This window comes from Barbatula barbatula (assembly GCF_947034865.1).
Source record: "Barbatula barbatula genome assembly, chromosome: 19".
Taxonomy (NCBI): Eukaryota; Metazoa; Chordata; class Actinopteri; order Cypriniformes; family Nemacheilidae; genus Barbatula; species Barbatula barbatula.
Window position 1 is genome coordinate 20,717,711 of NC_136782.1, and position 18,552 is coordinate 20,736,262.

At 37.7% G+C, this 18,552-nt stretch overlaps 2 protein-coding genes across 2 annotated transcripts; one reads left to right on the forward strand and one right to left on the reverse strand.

Moving 5' to 3' along the window:
• Nucleotides 1-7,128: 7,128 nt before the first annotated feature.
• Nucleotides 7,129-9,088, forward strand: foxl2a (forkhead box L2a). Its single transcript, XM_079482259.1, has one exon. It carries the CDS (start codon nt 7,304-7,306, stop codon nt 8,213-8,215), a length of 912 nt encoding a protein of 303 aa, XP_079338385.1. The 5' UTR covers nt 7,129-7,303; the 3' UTR covers nt 8,216-9,088.
• Nucleotides 9,089-14,826: 5,738 nt separating this feature from the next.
• rbp2a (retinol binding protein 2a, cellular) lies at nt 14,827-16,666 on the reverse strand. The gene is made up of 4 exons (XM_079481269.1): nt 16,481-16,666; nt 15,812-15,990; nt 15,568-15,669; nt 14,827-14,966 (listed from the first exon to the last, which is right to left on the reverse strand). The coding sequence occupies exons 1-4, from the start codon at nt 16,653-16,655 to the stop codon at nt 14,913-14,915; spliced, it is 510 nt and encodes a 169-aa protein (XP_079337395.1). The 5' UTR covers nt 16,656-16,666; the 3' UTR covers nt 14,827-14,912.
• Nucleotides 16,667-18,552: the final 1,886 nt, after the last annotated feature.

Sequence of the window (18,552 nt, forward strand, 5' to 3'; positions counted from 1 at the left end):
TCTGTAAATATTGTATGAGATTTTTAAGTTTTAGGGTACAGAAGACTGAGAAGTACGGTCCAGTTTAGGGGTTAAAGATTTGGAATAGGGTAGTGTAATTACAGGTAGGCCTATGACGTTTTTCACAGCATCCATAAAGCTTCAGAAATGATGGTTCTAGTGGGGGAATTGGTTTTACAAGTTCCATATTGTGCCTTATTAACAGGGACGTGTCAACTGTCAACTGCCCATACGCCCTTCTCGACTCACGTTGCCCTTCCAAGGTGGAAAATAATTAAAACAATAAATCGTACAATGGATGCAGAATTTCACGTATAGGCCTAGATAAAGAAAAACGCAAAGCCTCATTTACTTCCCTATTCGGGCAACGAAAATGAAAGTCAGTAGGAGAAGGGCAAACCCTGTTTACATGGGTGCAGCGCTGGATGCGACCGCCACCTGAGCTGAGCCTGCATGAGCGGCCCTAGAAGGAGATTGTCGCGGTTGTCGGGTGAGACGACTCAACGTTGTTGGTAAAGGCGAGTTTTTGATGTATAACAAATGAACGATCATCATCATGAAGTTTTATGAAATGAATTAAAATCTTCATAAATCAAGGCTGAGTTTGCCACGTTTAACCTAAATAATAAGATCTTCATATAGCCCGTGAGGTTTTCTTTAGTTTTTTTGCGGTGCCCTTTTTTCAGGTCATTGCAACTGCCCCTCAAAATTCATGTGCACATCGCTGCTTATGAAAGCTCCAAGAGTGCTTGCAGTAATAAAATGGTCAACGATTTTACTCTTACTTTTATTTATGACAAAAATGTCATAAAAGACAGTCTAATAAATCTGTTAAAATAAATGAAACGTCAAAACACCACTCTTTTGATCTGAAGGCATATGCTTAAAGTTTAAAATTTGTTTAGTTTAAATTGATTTCTTCATTTATTGATAAATTGATCAAAACATCTACAGTAATAAGAACTCAGAATATCTCCTTTCATACTAATCAGTATTTTCTCAAATGTAGAGAAATATAAATAAAGAACGAGTGACCTCAACATAACAATTTAATTGTAGATATGAAAATGAACTCAATTATGAGTTTGACATTTTTTATTTAACATTTGGCAATGTGAAATGATGGGGAATAATTAAATATATAAAAATGATCTAAACAATGTATTGAGTGAGAGAGGAGACTATAAATAAAGGTTATATAAAGAATTTATACATTATTCATTATGAGCATAAATGTGCTACGCAAATAATTGAATAGAAATTGAAAAATGTAATCTAAGACTTGAATATATTGTTTCCATACATATTTTTTGCCTGTTGCTTTATGGTTTCTTGGATGTTCGGGGTCCTTGCTAGGGCATTGCTGACCAGTTAAGGGTGCTGCTTACTGGCCCGAGGTGTCTCACTCAACAAGCCACACGTTTCCTTCGCATCTACAGCCAAAATGATTTTAAATGAGTTACATGTCGAGGTTTAACCCCTAAGGTTAAGCAACTTTTTTTTAAAGTACCGCATGCTTGCTTTAGCAAATACGACAAATTAAAAACCACAAATTAAAAATGTAAAGTCACAGTACTTTCAGAAATATGTGAATGGAAATGAATTACAAGCATGGATATTAAGAACAAGTGTAGTTGTGCTCAGTTGTCCTCCTAACCCTGCACACTTTTTTTACTTTTTAGTGGCCGAACTTCCTGTGGCCGAACATTTCAAGAACTTTCTCTTTCAAGATTTGTGGTATGTGGACTGTCATCATACTGCAGAGATGCGGATCCTGATCCCCGAGCCTCTGCGCTCGAGTTTAACAACAGCCAGGCAGGATTATCCACACCAGATGAAACTTTAGACCCATTTCAAAGAGATTGACAAGGATTAGACAATTACCTGTTAATGCCCTCATCTGCTGAAATGCTACAGTAAACAGACCTCATCTGGGCTGGATTATGTACACAAACACACACACGCCAAAAACATAAAGATCAGTAACGTGGGACTTTACTAAAGTTAACACACTGAACACTGACAGAGATGTCTTTGGATGTGACGTCAGTGTGAAACAATATGGCCAATGTATATTTAACTACGTATACCTTGGGTGAAAACAGCCCTCAAATATTGAGTAAATAAGACAAAAGTCTAAATCTGACCGGTTGCTTTTCTATGTGATGTGATGTGTAATGTACATGGCACGTCGTCTTTGGCTTGATATGGTTGTGATATGAGGTTTTATTTTAACTTTGGTAATCATCTGCTCTGACTTGTATCTTGAAGACACATCTTGAAAGATCTGTCATCCTTTACTCACCCTGCTGTCACTTTAAACCTGCACGGTTTTAGTTCTTCTGCGACACACAAATGAAGATTTGGTCATTTTTCTTCGGTGGTCTCCATTGATTTCTATTGTATGGACACAAAACCAATGCAAGTCAATGGGGACCGAAGGTTTTCTATTACAAACATTATTCAAACTATCTTGAGAAAGAAAGTCATATAGGTTTGAAATGACAAGATGCAAACAAAAGGTGAACTATTCCTTTAGACACAAGGTAGCATTTCGATATTCATTATGACTCCTTTTTTCTCTTTCTCTTTTTTATTTGCTTTATGTTTGCTCTTCAATGTGTTTTCGGTAAAGGACGTGTAAAAAGAAAATGTCAAAATAATGCATCCATTAAAACATACAACCAACCTCATATATGTGCAAGAGTTTCCAAAAAAGGCATAAATCAAAGTTTTCTGTTAAAGGGATACATCACCCAAAAATGAAAAATCCTGTCATCATTTACTCGCCTTCGAGTTGTTCCAAATCTGTATAAATGTATTTGTTCTGATGAACACGGAGAAAGATATTTGGAAGAACGCTTATAACCAAACAGATATCGCCCCCATTGACCCCAATAGTTGGAAAAATACTTTATCATATATTTATTGTTCTGTAAAACACAAAAGAAGACATTTTGAAGAATGTTGGACTTTTGACCGCCATTGTATTTTTCCTACCATGGGAGTCAAGGGGGGGGCAAAATCTGTCTGGTTATAAGCACGCTTCCGAATATCTTTCTCTGTTTTCATCAGAACAAATAAATGTATACAGATTTGGATGTAAATGAATCATAATAATAAATGATCATTTTTGAGTGAATATTCCTTTAAGGGAATTGGAAAAAGATGGAAAATTGAACTAGACCGAGATGTGAGAGCTTAAATGAATGATGGATGTAGTAAATGAAAGAAGAGAAAGCAACAGATTATTGGGGTCCGAGGCAGGTTCAGAAAACTCTTCTCCCTGTGGATTTGAAGACGTCCTGTTTTACTTTTCCTTTCCTGCAGGAAACTACTCCTCACTGTGTGCAGAGACCTCTCTCTCTCTCTCTCTCTCTCTCTCTCGCTCACATGCACGCAAACTATTTCAATTATGTGTGCAAATAAACACTTGCAGATTTCGAGCTAAATGAACATACGTACAACACAGACAACTGATACACATCTTTTCACGCTGCCTGACCGCCCCTTGGGTGTTTTATTACTGTAAACATTTTTTATTATACTTCTGTCCATATTTTCACACCTATACTATGCCACAGTCATTCCAGGCACCCATCTGCCTTTCGTATGTCAAAAACCCAAACCGGACTACATAAGAACTACATCAATTATTAAGGGGGACAAAACTGAGCATAAGAGACGTGAAGAGCTGAAGTTAAACAGCTGGCTGACACAGCGGCAGCAGTGTCCCGGCTGCATTAACGTCTCTTGTTGTCGTGGAGATTTGACAAGATAAGATCTTCCACGATTCATAGCCGCTCGCATGGAGTTTATGCCTTTTGTGCTGTGGTCCAATGCCGTGCCAAGAATGATATCTGGTCGCTTAGCAACAGCAGGGCATGGGGGTGTCAGGTGGAGACCCGCCCCATCGCACAAACCGAACCTAGACTCGTTCACCTGAATTAACTTGGCTGGTGTTTTTGCTCCATTGACTTTGAGGATTTAAACATGTCAACTGTCATAGCTGCGACTTCCTCTTCCTGGTGTGTTGTGTGTGAGGGACGGCTACGACTCAAGGAAGCGTGCGGATAATGCCTTGTATTCATTGAAGTTCATCAAATGCATGTGCTTTAAACGGGATACGTCACCCAAAATCAATTCTGCTAACATTCTTCCAAATATCTTTTTTTTTGTGTTCAACAGAACACAGACATTTGGAAGAATGTGGGGGGGAGTAATTCATGACAGAATGTTTGGGTGGAGCATCCCTAAATTTGTGTGATTTGTCTGTATATAAAACATGTTATGAAACATCACCGGTTTGATGTTCTATATTAAGAGTCATTATATGAATTAATAACCTAAGTAATTTTCATCTAATCTTCCGAATCGGTATGGGCAGATAACATTGGCAGATATTTAGGTAATCCATGCATCCTAACAGTAAACCCACGGAATTTGGCCTGATTCATGTAAAAACCCAGTGTAGTTGAAAACAACTAGACTTTCACAAGACATTCACTAGAAGCTAGAAAATAGGCCAAGAGCCCGGCAGGCTGAAATTTAAAGTCAATGTCCAAAATGTGCTATAAGAAAGGTCTTTTAAATATGAGTCTGGATTTATCAATGTACGTGACACATATTGAGTGACAAACATGCACCGGGTTTGTATGTGTGTGTGTTGTTCACCTGTGTCACAGCAGGAGCTAAGAACATCTCTCCCTTAATCCCTCTTTCCGTTTCCTCACCCTTACATCTCCACATGCACACTTTTCTCTCTAGTCAAAATACACAGACATCTTTCATCCTTGCTCTATGGACTGATGTGTGTGATCCAGTCCTCTCCGTCTATACCAGTGGTTCTCAAACTGGGGGACCCCAAGATGGGTCCAGGGGTGCTATTTTTTGAAATATATAGAAATGTATCATAAACTTTATGCAAACAAACATCAGAAAAATGCAGAAATAAGAATCATCCAACCAAAAGAATTTATTTTTCAGGGTTGTATGACTGTGCTTTTGGTTTTATTGAAATTCTAGGTTTGGGATTATAAGTCTTTATTCGGGGGCCGCACTCTATACACAAAGGGAGGCACAAACTTGCACTGAAAGAGTTTGAGAACCACTGGTTCGCACCCAAAAATAAACATCCTTACGTCTCAGACCCGGCCAGGAAGTGCAGAACAGAAATTTCCATCTTCCCGAGTTCATTAAGCCTGGAATACATACAGTACTTCTGCTAATGCTTTCTTCATTTCTGCATTACCTCCCCTTCTCTCATCATATACAATAACTATGTATTTTGACACTTTGACCAATGATAGATATTGTTTACACCTAAAGGGGCATTTTTACTGCTCTTTTGCAAATCTTTGGCATGGAGGCACAACCCCAGCATGCTTCTAAGGACCGGATGAATGTTGGGCATTAAACATGTCTTTGTTTTTCCATTTATTTAAAAAAAATAAAGGCATTGCTGTTCGTATGAAAATGTAAATAATAAAGTCATCTGACTTTTTCATAAAATTTCAACATTGTTGAAAAGAATAAGAAACATTTAGATTCATAGATTAGTTTTACTCAGTTTTTTACAGTTCTCTTTTTTATTAATTTTATTTCAAAAGATATACAAAATAGTTTCGGCTAGCCATATGTTTTGTGTATTTGTTTTGTATAAATCAGCTCCAGAATGTGTGTTCTCGTCTTTGCTGTCGTTTAATGAAATTCTACGGAAGCATTACGCATGGGTTTTAAGCGATTTAAAAACGTGTTTTGTTCACTTACATCACGCAATTGTATTTTTTGTTAGAAAAGTAAAATGTTGTAAGGGAATATTGGCATGAGTAAATAAAACATTACTAATATTTTAAGATAAGCGCGTGAATGGAAGGTTGCAATATCTTTACCATAAAACACTCATCTAAACGAGCAGAAACATGCACATGCTTATACATTTCTCCACAATAAAAGAAAAAAATAGGATTTGATAAAATATTAATATTATTGCCAAAATTAATAAATTGATGTGATCAAACGATGCGGATCATAAAAGTCAAGTCAAGTCCGCTTTATTTATATTGCGCTTTTTACAATGTTCGAAAGCAGCTGTACAAGAAAACATTGACTATAAGCAAAACATATAAGGTTATGCAAGTCAAAACACAGGTCAAATATCAGACAAAGAAAAGAACGTTTTGTTAAAAACTTGACTTAAAGAGAATATGGCCAGAGATGCCCGGAGCTACTGGAGCGCATCCTCATCGAGTTCTGTTAACTGCGCAATAGCGTTTTGCTATAAAACCGAGATGCTCCTTTAACATATTCCCTCATCTTTTTCACGAACTCCTATGTCGGCCTCCCTGTTGTGTGAGAAAGCACAGTCGAAAAATCAAACGCGTTTCTTCCGCATATTTATCAAAGTAGGTCCAAATAGAATGGAAGTAAATAAATGCACATGTAGGCCTGAACTATGGATAATATATGTAAGTCGCTTTGGGTAAAAGTAAATGTATTTTTAACCTGCATTTTCTTTCATTTTCCTTCACACGTAGATTGGCTTTGCAATGCAACCCAGATTATCGTTTATCATGTGGAGAAGTAAGGAGGAAAAGTGCAGACATGCAAACAAAATAAAAAGCGATTAGATCATCGTTCAAGTATATATTTTCAGCCCCAAAGCGATCTCTTAAAACAGCAATAATAAGAATAATAATGAATGTTGTTGTCACTCGTTTGGTAATACTGACAGAGTGCATTCATGTCATAACTCGTTTTTAGATTGAAAGGAAAGTTGAGATATTATTATAAAATGGTTTGACCACAGGGAAACCTTGCGGGCGTGACACTCATAAATTGATCGATTTATTTTCGCTCGTGCACCTGTTTTATGAATCAATGATGTCTTGTTAAAGTCGGCCTCAGTCACCAGTTGTTGGCTCATTTGTTCTGCTGTGAAACAGCGCACAGAATAATGAAAGGTGTGAAACAAAAGAGCTGAATAATCGCGTCGTGGCAGAAGAATCAGGAAGCTTTATTTCCTTAGCGCATCAAATATACGTGTGTGTGTGTGTGTGTGTGTGGTTGTGCAGGAGAGTAGGCGGGATTACGGAGAAACCAAACCACAATTTGCCCTCCTTCTAGTTCAGGAGAAAGTCTGGGACGCAGGAGCTCGGATAAACGTTTTCCTCTGGCATTGAGCTGCAGACGTACAAACAAGTACGCATTTTATTCGCAAGAAACCATTTCTTACAGAAGACTGCTAAACTTGGGGTTGGACTGCTCTTCGGGTGTGCTGTGGCGCAGGTCGGCCGCGTGCGCAATGATGGCAACTTACCCGGGCCCTGAGGATAGCGCAATGATCCTCGTGGACACCAAGTCGACGGAGAAAGACAGGACCAAAGGCGACCTAGAGCCCGAGAAGTTACCGGACAAATCTGACCCGACCCAGAAACCTCCGTACTCCTACGTGGCGTTAATCGCGATGGCGATCCGCGAGAGCACGGAAAAGCGTCTCACGCTGTCCGGTATCTACCAGTACATCATCTCCAAGTTCCCCTTCTACGAGAAAAACAAGAAGGGATGGCAGAACAGCATCCGACACAACCTGTCTCTCAACGAATGCTTCATTAAAGTGCCAAGGGAAGGTGGAGGAGAACGCAAAGGCAACTATTGGACCCTGGACCCGGCTTGCGAGGACATGTTCGAGAAGGGTAACTACCGGCGGAGACGGCGCATGAAGAGACCGTTCAGGCCTCCGCCGACGCATTTCCAGCCCGGTAAATCTCTGTTCGGCGGGGATGGGTACGGTTACCTGTCCCCGCCCAAATACCTGCAGTCGGGGTTCATTAACAACTCCTGGTCTCCGGCGCCCATGTCCTACACCTCCTGTCAGATGAGCAGCGGGAACGTGAGTCCCGTTAACGTCAAAGGCCTGTCCGCGCCGTCCTCGTACAATCCGTACTCGCGCGTGCAGAGCATGGCTCTCCCGGGCATGGTGAACTCTTACAACGGCATGGGTCACCATCATCACCATCACCACCACCACCACGCGCACCCGCACGCGCAGCAGCTAAGTCCCGCCGCGGCCGCACCTCCTCCGGTGTCCACGGGTAACGTGACGGGGCTGCAGTTTGCCTGCTCGCGGCAGCCCACCGATCTCTCCGTGATGCACTGTTCGTACTGGGAGCACGAGAGCAAACACTCGGCACTGCAGGCGCGGATCGATATATAGAAACCGACGTTTCCACGCGTAAAAACAATACGAGACGGTGATCTGGTCGGATTTGAAATCCACAGGTTAAAAGGCAACACACCCAAATAGATGAAAAGCAAAGCGCGCATGCGGTGTGGGACATGTAACGAGTTGGATTATGAGTCGAAACATTTTGTCCACGTGAGATGTGCTGGACATCTGTATAAACTGTACACTCGTGTCCTGTGGGATGGCCAGCAGATTGAAGGCACCGACATCTGGATTTACAGATCGTGTTTACCTGAATCCCTTCCCAGCGTGCTGTCAGTGACTTTGGAGAGACGTTCTGGGTTCTGGACCCATTGTATTTTATTCTCTTTGCTTTTGAATGTTTAAGGACACAGTGGAGTTCAGAACGGGTAGTTGAACTGAAGCTCGGAGGGGACGCATGTACACGCTCACTCACACCTGTGTTTTGGTCCTTTATTTTCGCGTAGGGCCCTTGATGCGGGGTCTTACAGGGGTCAGCGCACGTGACGGCTTGTTCGGACTATTTTGTATGTACTTTTTTAACAATATGAAAATATGTTGAATTGTCTGTGACACAAGGGACCATGTTTAAATAGCACTTTTCAATATTTTTTATTTTATAGGTCTAGCTTTTTATCTTTTAATAAACTCTTTGTCAACGTAACGGTGGTCGTCAATTGAATAAATTACTATTATTATTATTATTATTATTACGTGGCAATTTTAAGATTAATTATTATAAAAATATAAATTGTTCGACCAACAACAATGTTTCCTTGTTATATAGGCTACCAACACGGCGTTTAGTGCTGTGAAATGTAGGTTGAATCAATTTCTGCTATGTAAAATGTTTAAGGCCAAACATATAAACGGGGGAGATCTGTTTTCATTTTTTTTATTCGTTTAAATGTTGTGTTACAGTTTGTTCACCGCACGAAAATGGGAAAAAATTTGTTTTGGTGTTTTAATAGCCAGCAAATTTGTAAAAAATAATAATATTTTAGGAAATACACAAAAGTTTCAGCAGTAGGGCATCAATGTGATAGATGGCAAAACTTTTGAAGATTTAAGAAAATGAATTATTCAACTGCGCAATACACACACACACACACACACATATTGCCATATTTGCGGACCAGCTTTTTTGATTTAATCGGAAATGTTAAACATCGTTTATGATCACAAAGTTGTTTGGGGGTGTTTCCTGCACGGAATATTCAGATTTTTCTTCGGGGTCAATAAGCCTGGGTCATAGGTACAATACAATGGATGTATGATTGACAGACGCAATATCCATTCAATGAGAATTTTGAACTGCAGTTTGAGTGATACAGATCAGCATCTCATTGTTTTTCACCCACTGACAAGCAGAACTTTTTTATAGGAGAAGTTATTCCGCGTTACAGACATGGTGTCGCCTTTTAACAAAAGAATAGGCTTACATGAGATCACTGTTTTTCAACTTGACCGTATTTCCAAAGAATAATGAACAATTTTATAAATTCTTCGTAAAAAACAAACCCGATTTAAACATTATTTGTAAAGTTATGTTTGATTAAAATGACCCTTGCACAAGAAGAGAGATATTCAGACCTACCCTGAAAATTAAGTCACCGTAACAATGAAACATTTATTAATTTATTTGACATAACAGCAAAACAGAAAAGCAACGAATAAAACACATTTCATCAACATATAATAACATTATAATGCCTAGCAATTTATAGCTTAGTTTATAATTTATAAAATTGTAAAATACATCTCAAATATATGCATGTTTAAAACTGACCCGTTAGGAAAAGCTTAATTAATAAAATATGTGTTCTTCTTTCTCTCTGTTTGCCCTAAAACTGGAGGATCAGGAGTGTCGATCTCGAGCACACACATTTAACAAAATATGTCGAATCTAAACACATCGAATCCAAAATATTCTTTAAAGATTTGGACATATGCATTAGGTGACGTAATGAAACGCATAAGATAATTCAGTAACTTCAAATCTCTTATTATTACTCTTTCTTAATACGAGCCAATTCAATGAATGCAAACCTATAAATCGAACACAATAGCACAGTCATTTATATAAATAATGTTGTAAAAAAATTGTTTTATCGTTATACTGAATTAAAAAATATGTATATCTTACATATTATATAAATTCAACATGTCAATAAATGTTCTCACACACAGCAATATAATCTAAGTAAAAAATGAATGAATGGTATCTCGCTTCCATGTTGGCCATGCCCAAGCGGCGCTTTCTCAGGTGCCAGGTGTGCATCATATAATACACCCGCATGCAGGATGCCCGGGAACAGTGGGAGGTGAAGGTGGGCCCCCGTTAAAGTATGCATGCATTATGTGTGTCAGTGGGCAACAGAGAAAGCTGTTAGCAAAATAATCTGTTCACTTGAAATATTCTTATCGGGGTTGTTCACAGGGGAAACTTGCATTTCAGTTTTACCGAGTTGGTTTTAAAATAATTCATAATATCATTGTTTTCTGTTGCCATTAATAAAAGAACAATAGAAACACAACCTGCAATATTAAATCACTATCAACAACTACTTTATAATAATATAGTTTGGACATTTTAACAAGTGAGATGAATAATAATAATATTTAAATGAATTAATGGATGAATAGTGTTGATCATCCATTGATGTTTTTCTATGTATTATAACTATAATAAAAGTATTATTAATTTAAAGTATTAAAGTGTTATTTCTTCACCGTGAGAGTGTGTTCCCTAAAATCGAAGGCAAGTAGGACTCAATGCATGCGTATTTTAACCTAGTGACATTTGGCTTATATGTCTTTAGTTAAAAATGTCTTTTTTTTAGTTAAATTGACTCCGTTTACTGTATTGTAAGGTTATGTGTGTACGAAGTTATGGCACCAATGGTTGCTATTGCATGCACTTTGTTTGCTGTGTGACTTTGGAAGATTGCTTGTCACATTCAGATCAACTAGACATGAAATTGCGCACAAACGCATCCGAGCACTTTTCCAGCACTGCGCGTTCTGAGAGACGTTTTGCGCACGAAGAGCGACCACGGCATCTCGATCTGACCCGGCCTCTGGTGTCACCACACAGGTTGCCAGCTTCCCGATGCTCGGGTACACAATTGAATTGGCGGGATTCTTAGCAGTGGTTTCCACGAGCTTCTCTGCGCACTGAGCCCCGCGCCTATAGCACAAGACACAGAGGTCAGCAATGTTTGCCAGACACAGGAAAATAGCCAGAGATTTGATTTGCACAAAATCCGGCAATTGTTGTAACGCACAGGATTTTTTGGGAAAATCCAAAATAATTTGGTAAATAGAGATTAGTGGTTTGCATGAAAACGTTTTCCTCCCTTTGCTTTCGGAGATTCAACTTGCGTGATGTTTTCTGTTATCTTCTGTGATGAACAATAGATGACAATAAATAAGCATTCCTCCCAGAAGTGTATTATGATATGCCACGATCGTTTTAAATTGAAAGTGTACACACGGGATTGTTTGGGCAGAGAAAAGACACGCAGTTGTCAATGATTAAGTTTTTAAAATAGACAGCTAATAATAAGAGATGTGTCATCTTCCTTAAGAAGTTAGTTTCGTGCTAACCTTGAAATGACCCCTGGCCTCGGGTGAAAGGGTTCTCAGATGTTATCATGCAATCGTAGAATAACTAACAATGTTTTAGTGAGACAGATACAGTGTTAAATATACACAATTATTAAAATGCTGAAGAGTGAAGACTTGAAACTGAAAACCTGGAATGACTGCATAACATTTGTATTAATTTGGGGACTTTGATGCCAAAGAAAAACCTTTTTTCGGTGTGTTACCATAAAGAAAGTTTAACATCTGAATAATAAAAAGGTAAGAAAGAGATGGTTCTACTACAGTCTTAAAAATAAAGGTGATTCAAATGTTACTCACAGCGATGCCATAGGAGAACAACTTTTGGTTCCACAAAGAAGCATTCAGTCTGAGGTTCTGTAAAAAACCAACTCTTTCATACTTTTTTATCATCTAAAGAACCGTTTTTCGCCACAAAGAAAGGTTCTTCGGATGCTAAAGGTTCTTTATGGAACCAAAAGGTTCTTCAATGGCATCGAAGAACCTTTTAAAGCACATTTTTTTAAGAGTGTAGTCTATGAAAACTTTAGGCCGCAGTGTCTGTTATTGAAAGTTCAACCACCAAAACATTTTGATTGTTGGCACGATGGGAGACTTTTTGACATCATTCTCTCCGACTAGACGTCCAAAATATTACAGTGTGTGTGTATGTAGCTACTGTGTGCTAACACAACTGCGCAAATAATTTACACGAATTTTAGACAAATACATATTCAATTTAAATGTTGTGGTGCTGACAAGCCAGACCCCACCACAGTCACAAATGCACATTTGACTTACATTACATTACATTTAGTCATATAGCAGACGCTTTTATCCAAAGCGACGTACAGATGAGGTAAACAATGGAACAGCATAAGGACAACACAAAGCATAAGCACAAAACTGTTCTCATAACCTATCGCAGTACACAGATTTATACGGACACTCTCGGACCGGAAAGAAATAAAAGTGTCAACCTTTGCCCCGCCACAAGTTTGAAATATAATATAGCAAAATATGTCCTTTAAGGCAATTACATACCTCTTGGCCAAAGTTCACAATTAAACAAATGATTATATTTTGATACCCACAATTATACGCTTAGGCATATGGGTTCCTTTCAAGTGTCATGTGTGTCTGGTTATAGATGATGAGATTATGAGTCGGGGTGGTTTGGGTCCAGTTAAGGGAATGTATAATGGAATAAGAATGGAATGGGTGAATAATGGAAGCATGCTGCTAACAGGTCTACCCCTTTAATGTGTCATGCACTCATTCATAACATTGATAGGTAACGTTTAACTTGAAGGTGATAAATTAAACAACAGAAAATAACACATAGCCTACATCTTCAAGTGTTTGCATTACAACATATATGTTTGGAGTCATGATGACTGAAAGAGAGTCAATGCTTTGAAACTTGATCTTCTTTTAGCAGTCCTATTTCTGACTCGGTTCACAGCGGGAATGACTGGGGAATGTTTAGGGAATGTTTGGAAATGCTTATCGGAATCATTCAGATCTGATCATCACATGAAAGAGAGGTAGGCAGTGTGCTGGAGTTACATGACTGCATGAGCACCAGAACCACAATAATACGTGTATGTATAATAATGTGCAGACTGAGGCCCGAACACGTACAAATCACACAGTAGAACATTCACTAGAAGAATTAACAAGAGAGAAAAAATGCCAAGATGTTGCTAATCCGGAGGGAAGAAAAGAGAACCGGTAAACATAGAAATGAAGAGAATAGGCCTTTAGGCTATTTCACGTGCAAGCAATGTGAATGATTTAAAACCATCAAAAAACTGCGAAAATGATTATTTATTGTGTATTGTGTGTGTAGTTTATATGTGCATCTACTGCCCCCTGGCGGTCGTTCATCTCGCAAACAAAACAAACACACTTCAAAATTGTAATAAAATGACTGTATTCTGGAAAAATAGGTTATTTCATTGAAGTAATTAAAATATTTCCTACATATTTGACTAATTTATAAGAATTCATATAATAAAACAAAGCACAACACCTTTTCAAGTCAAGGGCCGTTTTTATAGACCACGTCACAAGATGTAAACACAGGTCCAAAGGCACTTAGTTAATTTGTTGTTTTCTGTAAAAACGTTCGTGTAGTGTTAAAAATCAAAACAGGAAGTTCTTCTGGACCAGCGTTGTACAAAAAAAGTGTATCAGTGAAGCAACACACATACAGTGAATCAATCAACTTCACCACAGATTTCACAAACTAACATTACAACCACATTGTAATAATTGCTAGATGAGTAGAGTAAACTCTAAACACCATAACGGTGACGCATCAATAACAGCAAAGCTCGATGTCTGTTCATTCTCAAACTGAACTTTTATACATGAAAGAAATCAAGTGTTCAAATCATTTCTATAAATGTATGTATTCATGTTAATGTTATTATTAGGCCTACAAGAGTCAATTATTTGAAAATATTTAATTGAAATAAGTAACAAGCTTATCTTCACATTTAAATTATTATTATGCTTTTACACTCTTCTTACTCTCTTCTTTCAAATTCTAAGTGCCTATTCTTTTCAAATCATTGACACTTTATTTATAAAAGGTTTCATTGAAGTTAACTTCTGGTCTGTTTTCGGTTATAATGAAATATATTTAATTCATATTCATATTAATATTCAATGAATTATTAATTGCATTAAACCAAATGAAAACTTCTGAACAGCAGAGGTCATTCTTTGCAGAGGTCTTCCGGAGGTTAATGTACCGGATGTAAACCACATAACTTTTGTTTATGTTGTTAACGCTGAAGCGTCTATAATGTTTGTGTAAAATCCCAGTGTGTCCACTATGCCCCTCATGTCTTTGGCGGCATTAGAACGGTTCAGGGCTCAACATCACTCGTGTAGTTTAGTGTGGCAGGACTTGTTCGTGTAAGCTGGCTTCACATGTTGCTGTTTATCAGCATCACAGCACAATTTTCTTTAGTTTTTTACAATATTTGGTGCACAACATCAAATGGATTTGTTCGGTTCTAGCTGTTTATTAAAATTGCTTTAAAAAATATATACAGCACAACACCAGACGCAGGAGTATTTAAGAGCATTAGTTTTTCTTCTTGAAAACTTGATGGCAGACTTTGTCCTCACAGGTGATCTCCTGATGAACATTGAGAGAGGCAGAAATCACAATTTTGATACAAATATTTTCCCACATTTTTACTACAGCCTTGTATAAAATAAGGTATAATTATGTTCTCACATAAAGTTCAATGAAAAACGTAATTGCCAGTAACTTACTGTAGATTTGATTCATAAAAACGTTTTTAATTCGATTAAAATGACTTTTATCAGAATGAAAACACTTTTGAGATTCAAAATGAGCACGACGAGACTTGACACAGTTACATTGCAAACAGTTTTGTTTGGTTTTCCAGTAAAAATATTTATAACTTCTTAAATTATGATACATTTACGTAACAAGAAAAGTGACCTTAGATATTTAGTCTTATTTTATGAAAAGAAATTTAAGAACTAAGTAAATTATTATGTTTAAAACAAAATTGTAAATGAAATCTACAGTAAGTTACTGGCAAACCTGCTGCAAAAATACAGAAACGTTTTTACAGTGTATAGTATTTTTGTACAGTACATGTACTGTAAAAAGTGCAAACCCCAACCCACATCACACACATGTAACTCGGTGTAACTGTGAGCATTGGTTTATTGAATCTTTTGGGTGTATAGCAGTCGTTCTGTACCAGGTGAAGCAGGTCTCCTTCAATCCATTGCTTCCAGCCACGGTTCTGTTTTTCCCCCTTCTGCACACACACAATTTTATCCCCATCCCACGTCACCAGGGTCTGAAACGAATTTGCTTTGTTAATATAAGAGATGAGAGATAATTCAACCAGCTTGCAAATATGTGCATCAACATCCCATCCATCTCTGGACCGTGTCACATTACTTTTTAAACAGCAAAGATCGGCCGTTCTGCACACTTGCCTTAACAACCCTGTTGTCCAGACCTTTTGTGTTCTCCTCAAACTCCTCCCCGATGGTGAAGTTGACCTCATAATTTCTAAAAGTGCTGAGCGTTTTGGTTTCAAATCTGTCGCCGTTTTGAACAATGACCTTAGTCTGTTTGAGATGCGTCGCGATCTTACGAGTGGCGAAGTCGATATCTGAAGGTGAGAAATAGAAAGCAGCATTCAAATTGAAATACACAATACAGAAGGATCCATCATTAATAAAACTGGGCTATTACGCAACAGATTAGCAGATGACCTCATGCACAAATGCACACATGGGTACAAAGGTGATCGATGTATTTGGGTCCACTAATCTCTCTCACCTTTATCAATGTGTCTGATAAGAGACTGTAACATGGCATAAACTTTGACCCCGCATCAGGCACTTTTTTCCCCACAAATAAAGATTAAAACTATATTCAGAAATTACGTTTGGCACCTAAACTCCAATGTTTTATAGTCAAATAAATAGATCCAAGTGCCCGTTGCAAATGCTCAGAAGTCCTTGCTTAACTTTAACTTGAGCTTAAACTGCACTAAACTTCTGTCCCACTTAAAGTGACAGAACTTAAATCTACGTCTGTGAGCTGCTCCGTGTCGTCCGTACCATATCATGCAAGTTGCTGTAAACAAAATGACTTACCCATAGCCTTCATGACATCATCAAACTTGTCATTGCTGACCATCTCCCATGTTCCACTGTAATCTGCCGGCATCGTGAAGCTGAGATGATGTGTGTGCGTGCGTGAAGGGGTTTCAGATGAGGACAAGGAATAAAGTAAGTCACGGTACCTTATAACTGTGTGTTGTATGGACATGGCTTTTTGATAAGACCCTTTATCTTCATTTACAGAGGAGGAGTTTAGATCTTTACTCCTCCTCTTTTAATGAGAATAGCATGCTTATGTCAGCTCTTAATATGGTCTGTGAGAGAGCTACAGATAAGATTGATATTAATATATAAATTGCGTTTATCTGATAATAATGTCCTCCGGTGTGACATCGTGATGCAATCCCCTTTATTTATTATATATTGAGAGAAGACACATAAAACTAAAATATATGTGGCTTCACACATCCAAGGGATTGTTCTTACGAAATCCAAATTATTGGATCATTTATTGATTTTTAATAACCAAATCACAATGACTTCCTTTTATGGACACAAAACCACTAAGACTTCATCAAATGATCTTCATTTGTGTCAATGACACGAGGGTGAATAAAGGATAAAAGACACTTATATTTTTGGGCGAACTATCCCTACAAAAAGCAGTGAATTTACCTGGATTAAACATTATATTGACAACATAAGATATCATGTAAAGAATAACCGTGTATGACAGAAAGAAGAATTATTTCTGTTCAGTTTATTAGGTTTTGTGCAAAAAGGTCAGAGGACATTGATTATCTTGTTTTGCACAATCTTGCGTAGTCCAAGCCAGCCCGGCTTCTGGAATTAAAGCAAAGGGGAGGCAGTAAATATTTCATCTACACCGGAAGAAATCTGTTGGATTGACATGAAAACATGATTTACACATAATAAAGTTTCATTAGGTGCAACATTAATGTTTGTTTTATATGTTAACGTCTCATATTAACGCCTCTTAATCTCAAAGATAAATTAACATTGAACACTAACAAGTGTTTCTCTTTACTGAAAAACACATTAAACAACACTTAAGAAAAGAACTCTGAAAATGCATTTCAGGCCGTCACAGACATCATGGTAATAATAGTATATATGTCAAGGTCCATCAAAGTAAAAACGGCCTAATGGTTAGAGCGTTGGTCTTGTGCCAGCAGGTCATGACTGAAGGGCCCTTGAGCAAGGCACCTTACCCCTGATTGCTCTGCAGTAATGTGTCACTGTATAAAACTACTTGTAAGTCGCTTTGGATAAAAGCGTCTGCAAAATGAATAAATGAAAATGTAAAATAAAGAGCTAAGAGCTTCACCTCCCTGTCAGTCTACGCCGCATGAGCCATGAGAGCACCATGAAACTTGTGCATCCAGGTAATAAGTTAGCTTGCCTAAAAAATGTAAGTTAATTCAACTTATAAATATAAGTCAACTCAGCGAGTTTAGTCAACTTAACAAGAAATACATTGATTTAACTCTATGCATTTCTTGCTAAGTCAATTCAACTTAAAAATATAAGTTGATTTAACACGCTGAGTTGACTTATAAATATAAGTTGAATTAACTTAAAATTTTAAGGCAACCATTTTAAGTACCAACAATATACATTTTCACAAACACACAGTAATATTGTCAATTACCCACAAACAGTGAGATGACATGGGGGCAAGAAGGTGTGTGGGGTCGTCTTGGTTAAAGTAGGACATTATGTTATACAACTTAACAGAGAGAAGATAAGTAAGTGTCTTTCAACTTCATCTGATCTCTGTCACCAATATTACACACATTATCAGCTACACAGGGTGTGTAAACCACTGGTTTCATCATCAATGTAATCAGCCATGTGATGAAATCACAAGTTTTTAAACCTCAAACTAAGAATGGTTTTGTAACACCACTATTATTGCTTAAATATGATTCATATACTGTATATGACTTAAGACTCCTTCAATATTTTTGTTGAATAAACTCTCGGCAAAATATCATAACCGACCACTCAGAATATTGCAATGAAATATTTTTTTATGATGTCCACTAGACTATAGTTGGCTGCTAAAAAAAGGTTCTTCGGAT

Excerpts from the sequence above, each read along its gene's own strand:
- rbp2a (XM_079481269.1), bottom strand. The coding sequence starts at position 16,655 with ATGTCCATACAACACACAGTTATAAGGTACCGTGACTTACTTTATTCC. Across the intron at positions 15,991-16,480 it reads TGATGTCATGAAGGCTATGG|ATATCGACTTCGCCACTCGT; the intron begins GTAAGTCATTTT and ends TCTCACCTTCAG. Across the intron at positions 14,967-15,567 it reads AAGGAGACCTGCTTCACCTG|GAGATCACCTGTGAGGACAA; the intron begins GTACAGAACGAC and ends AATGTTCATCAG.
- foxl2a (XM_079482259.1), top strand. The coding sequence starts at position 7,304 with ATGATGGCAACTTACCCGGGCCCTGAGGATAGCGCAATGATCCTCGTG.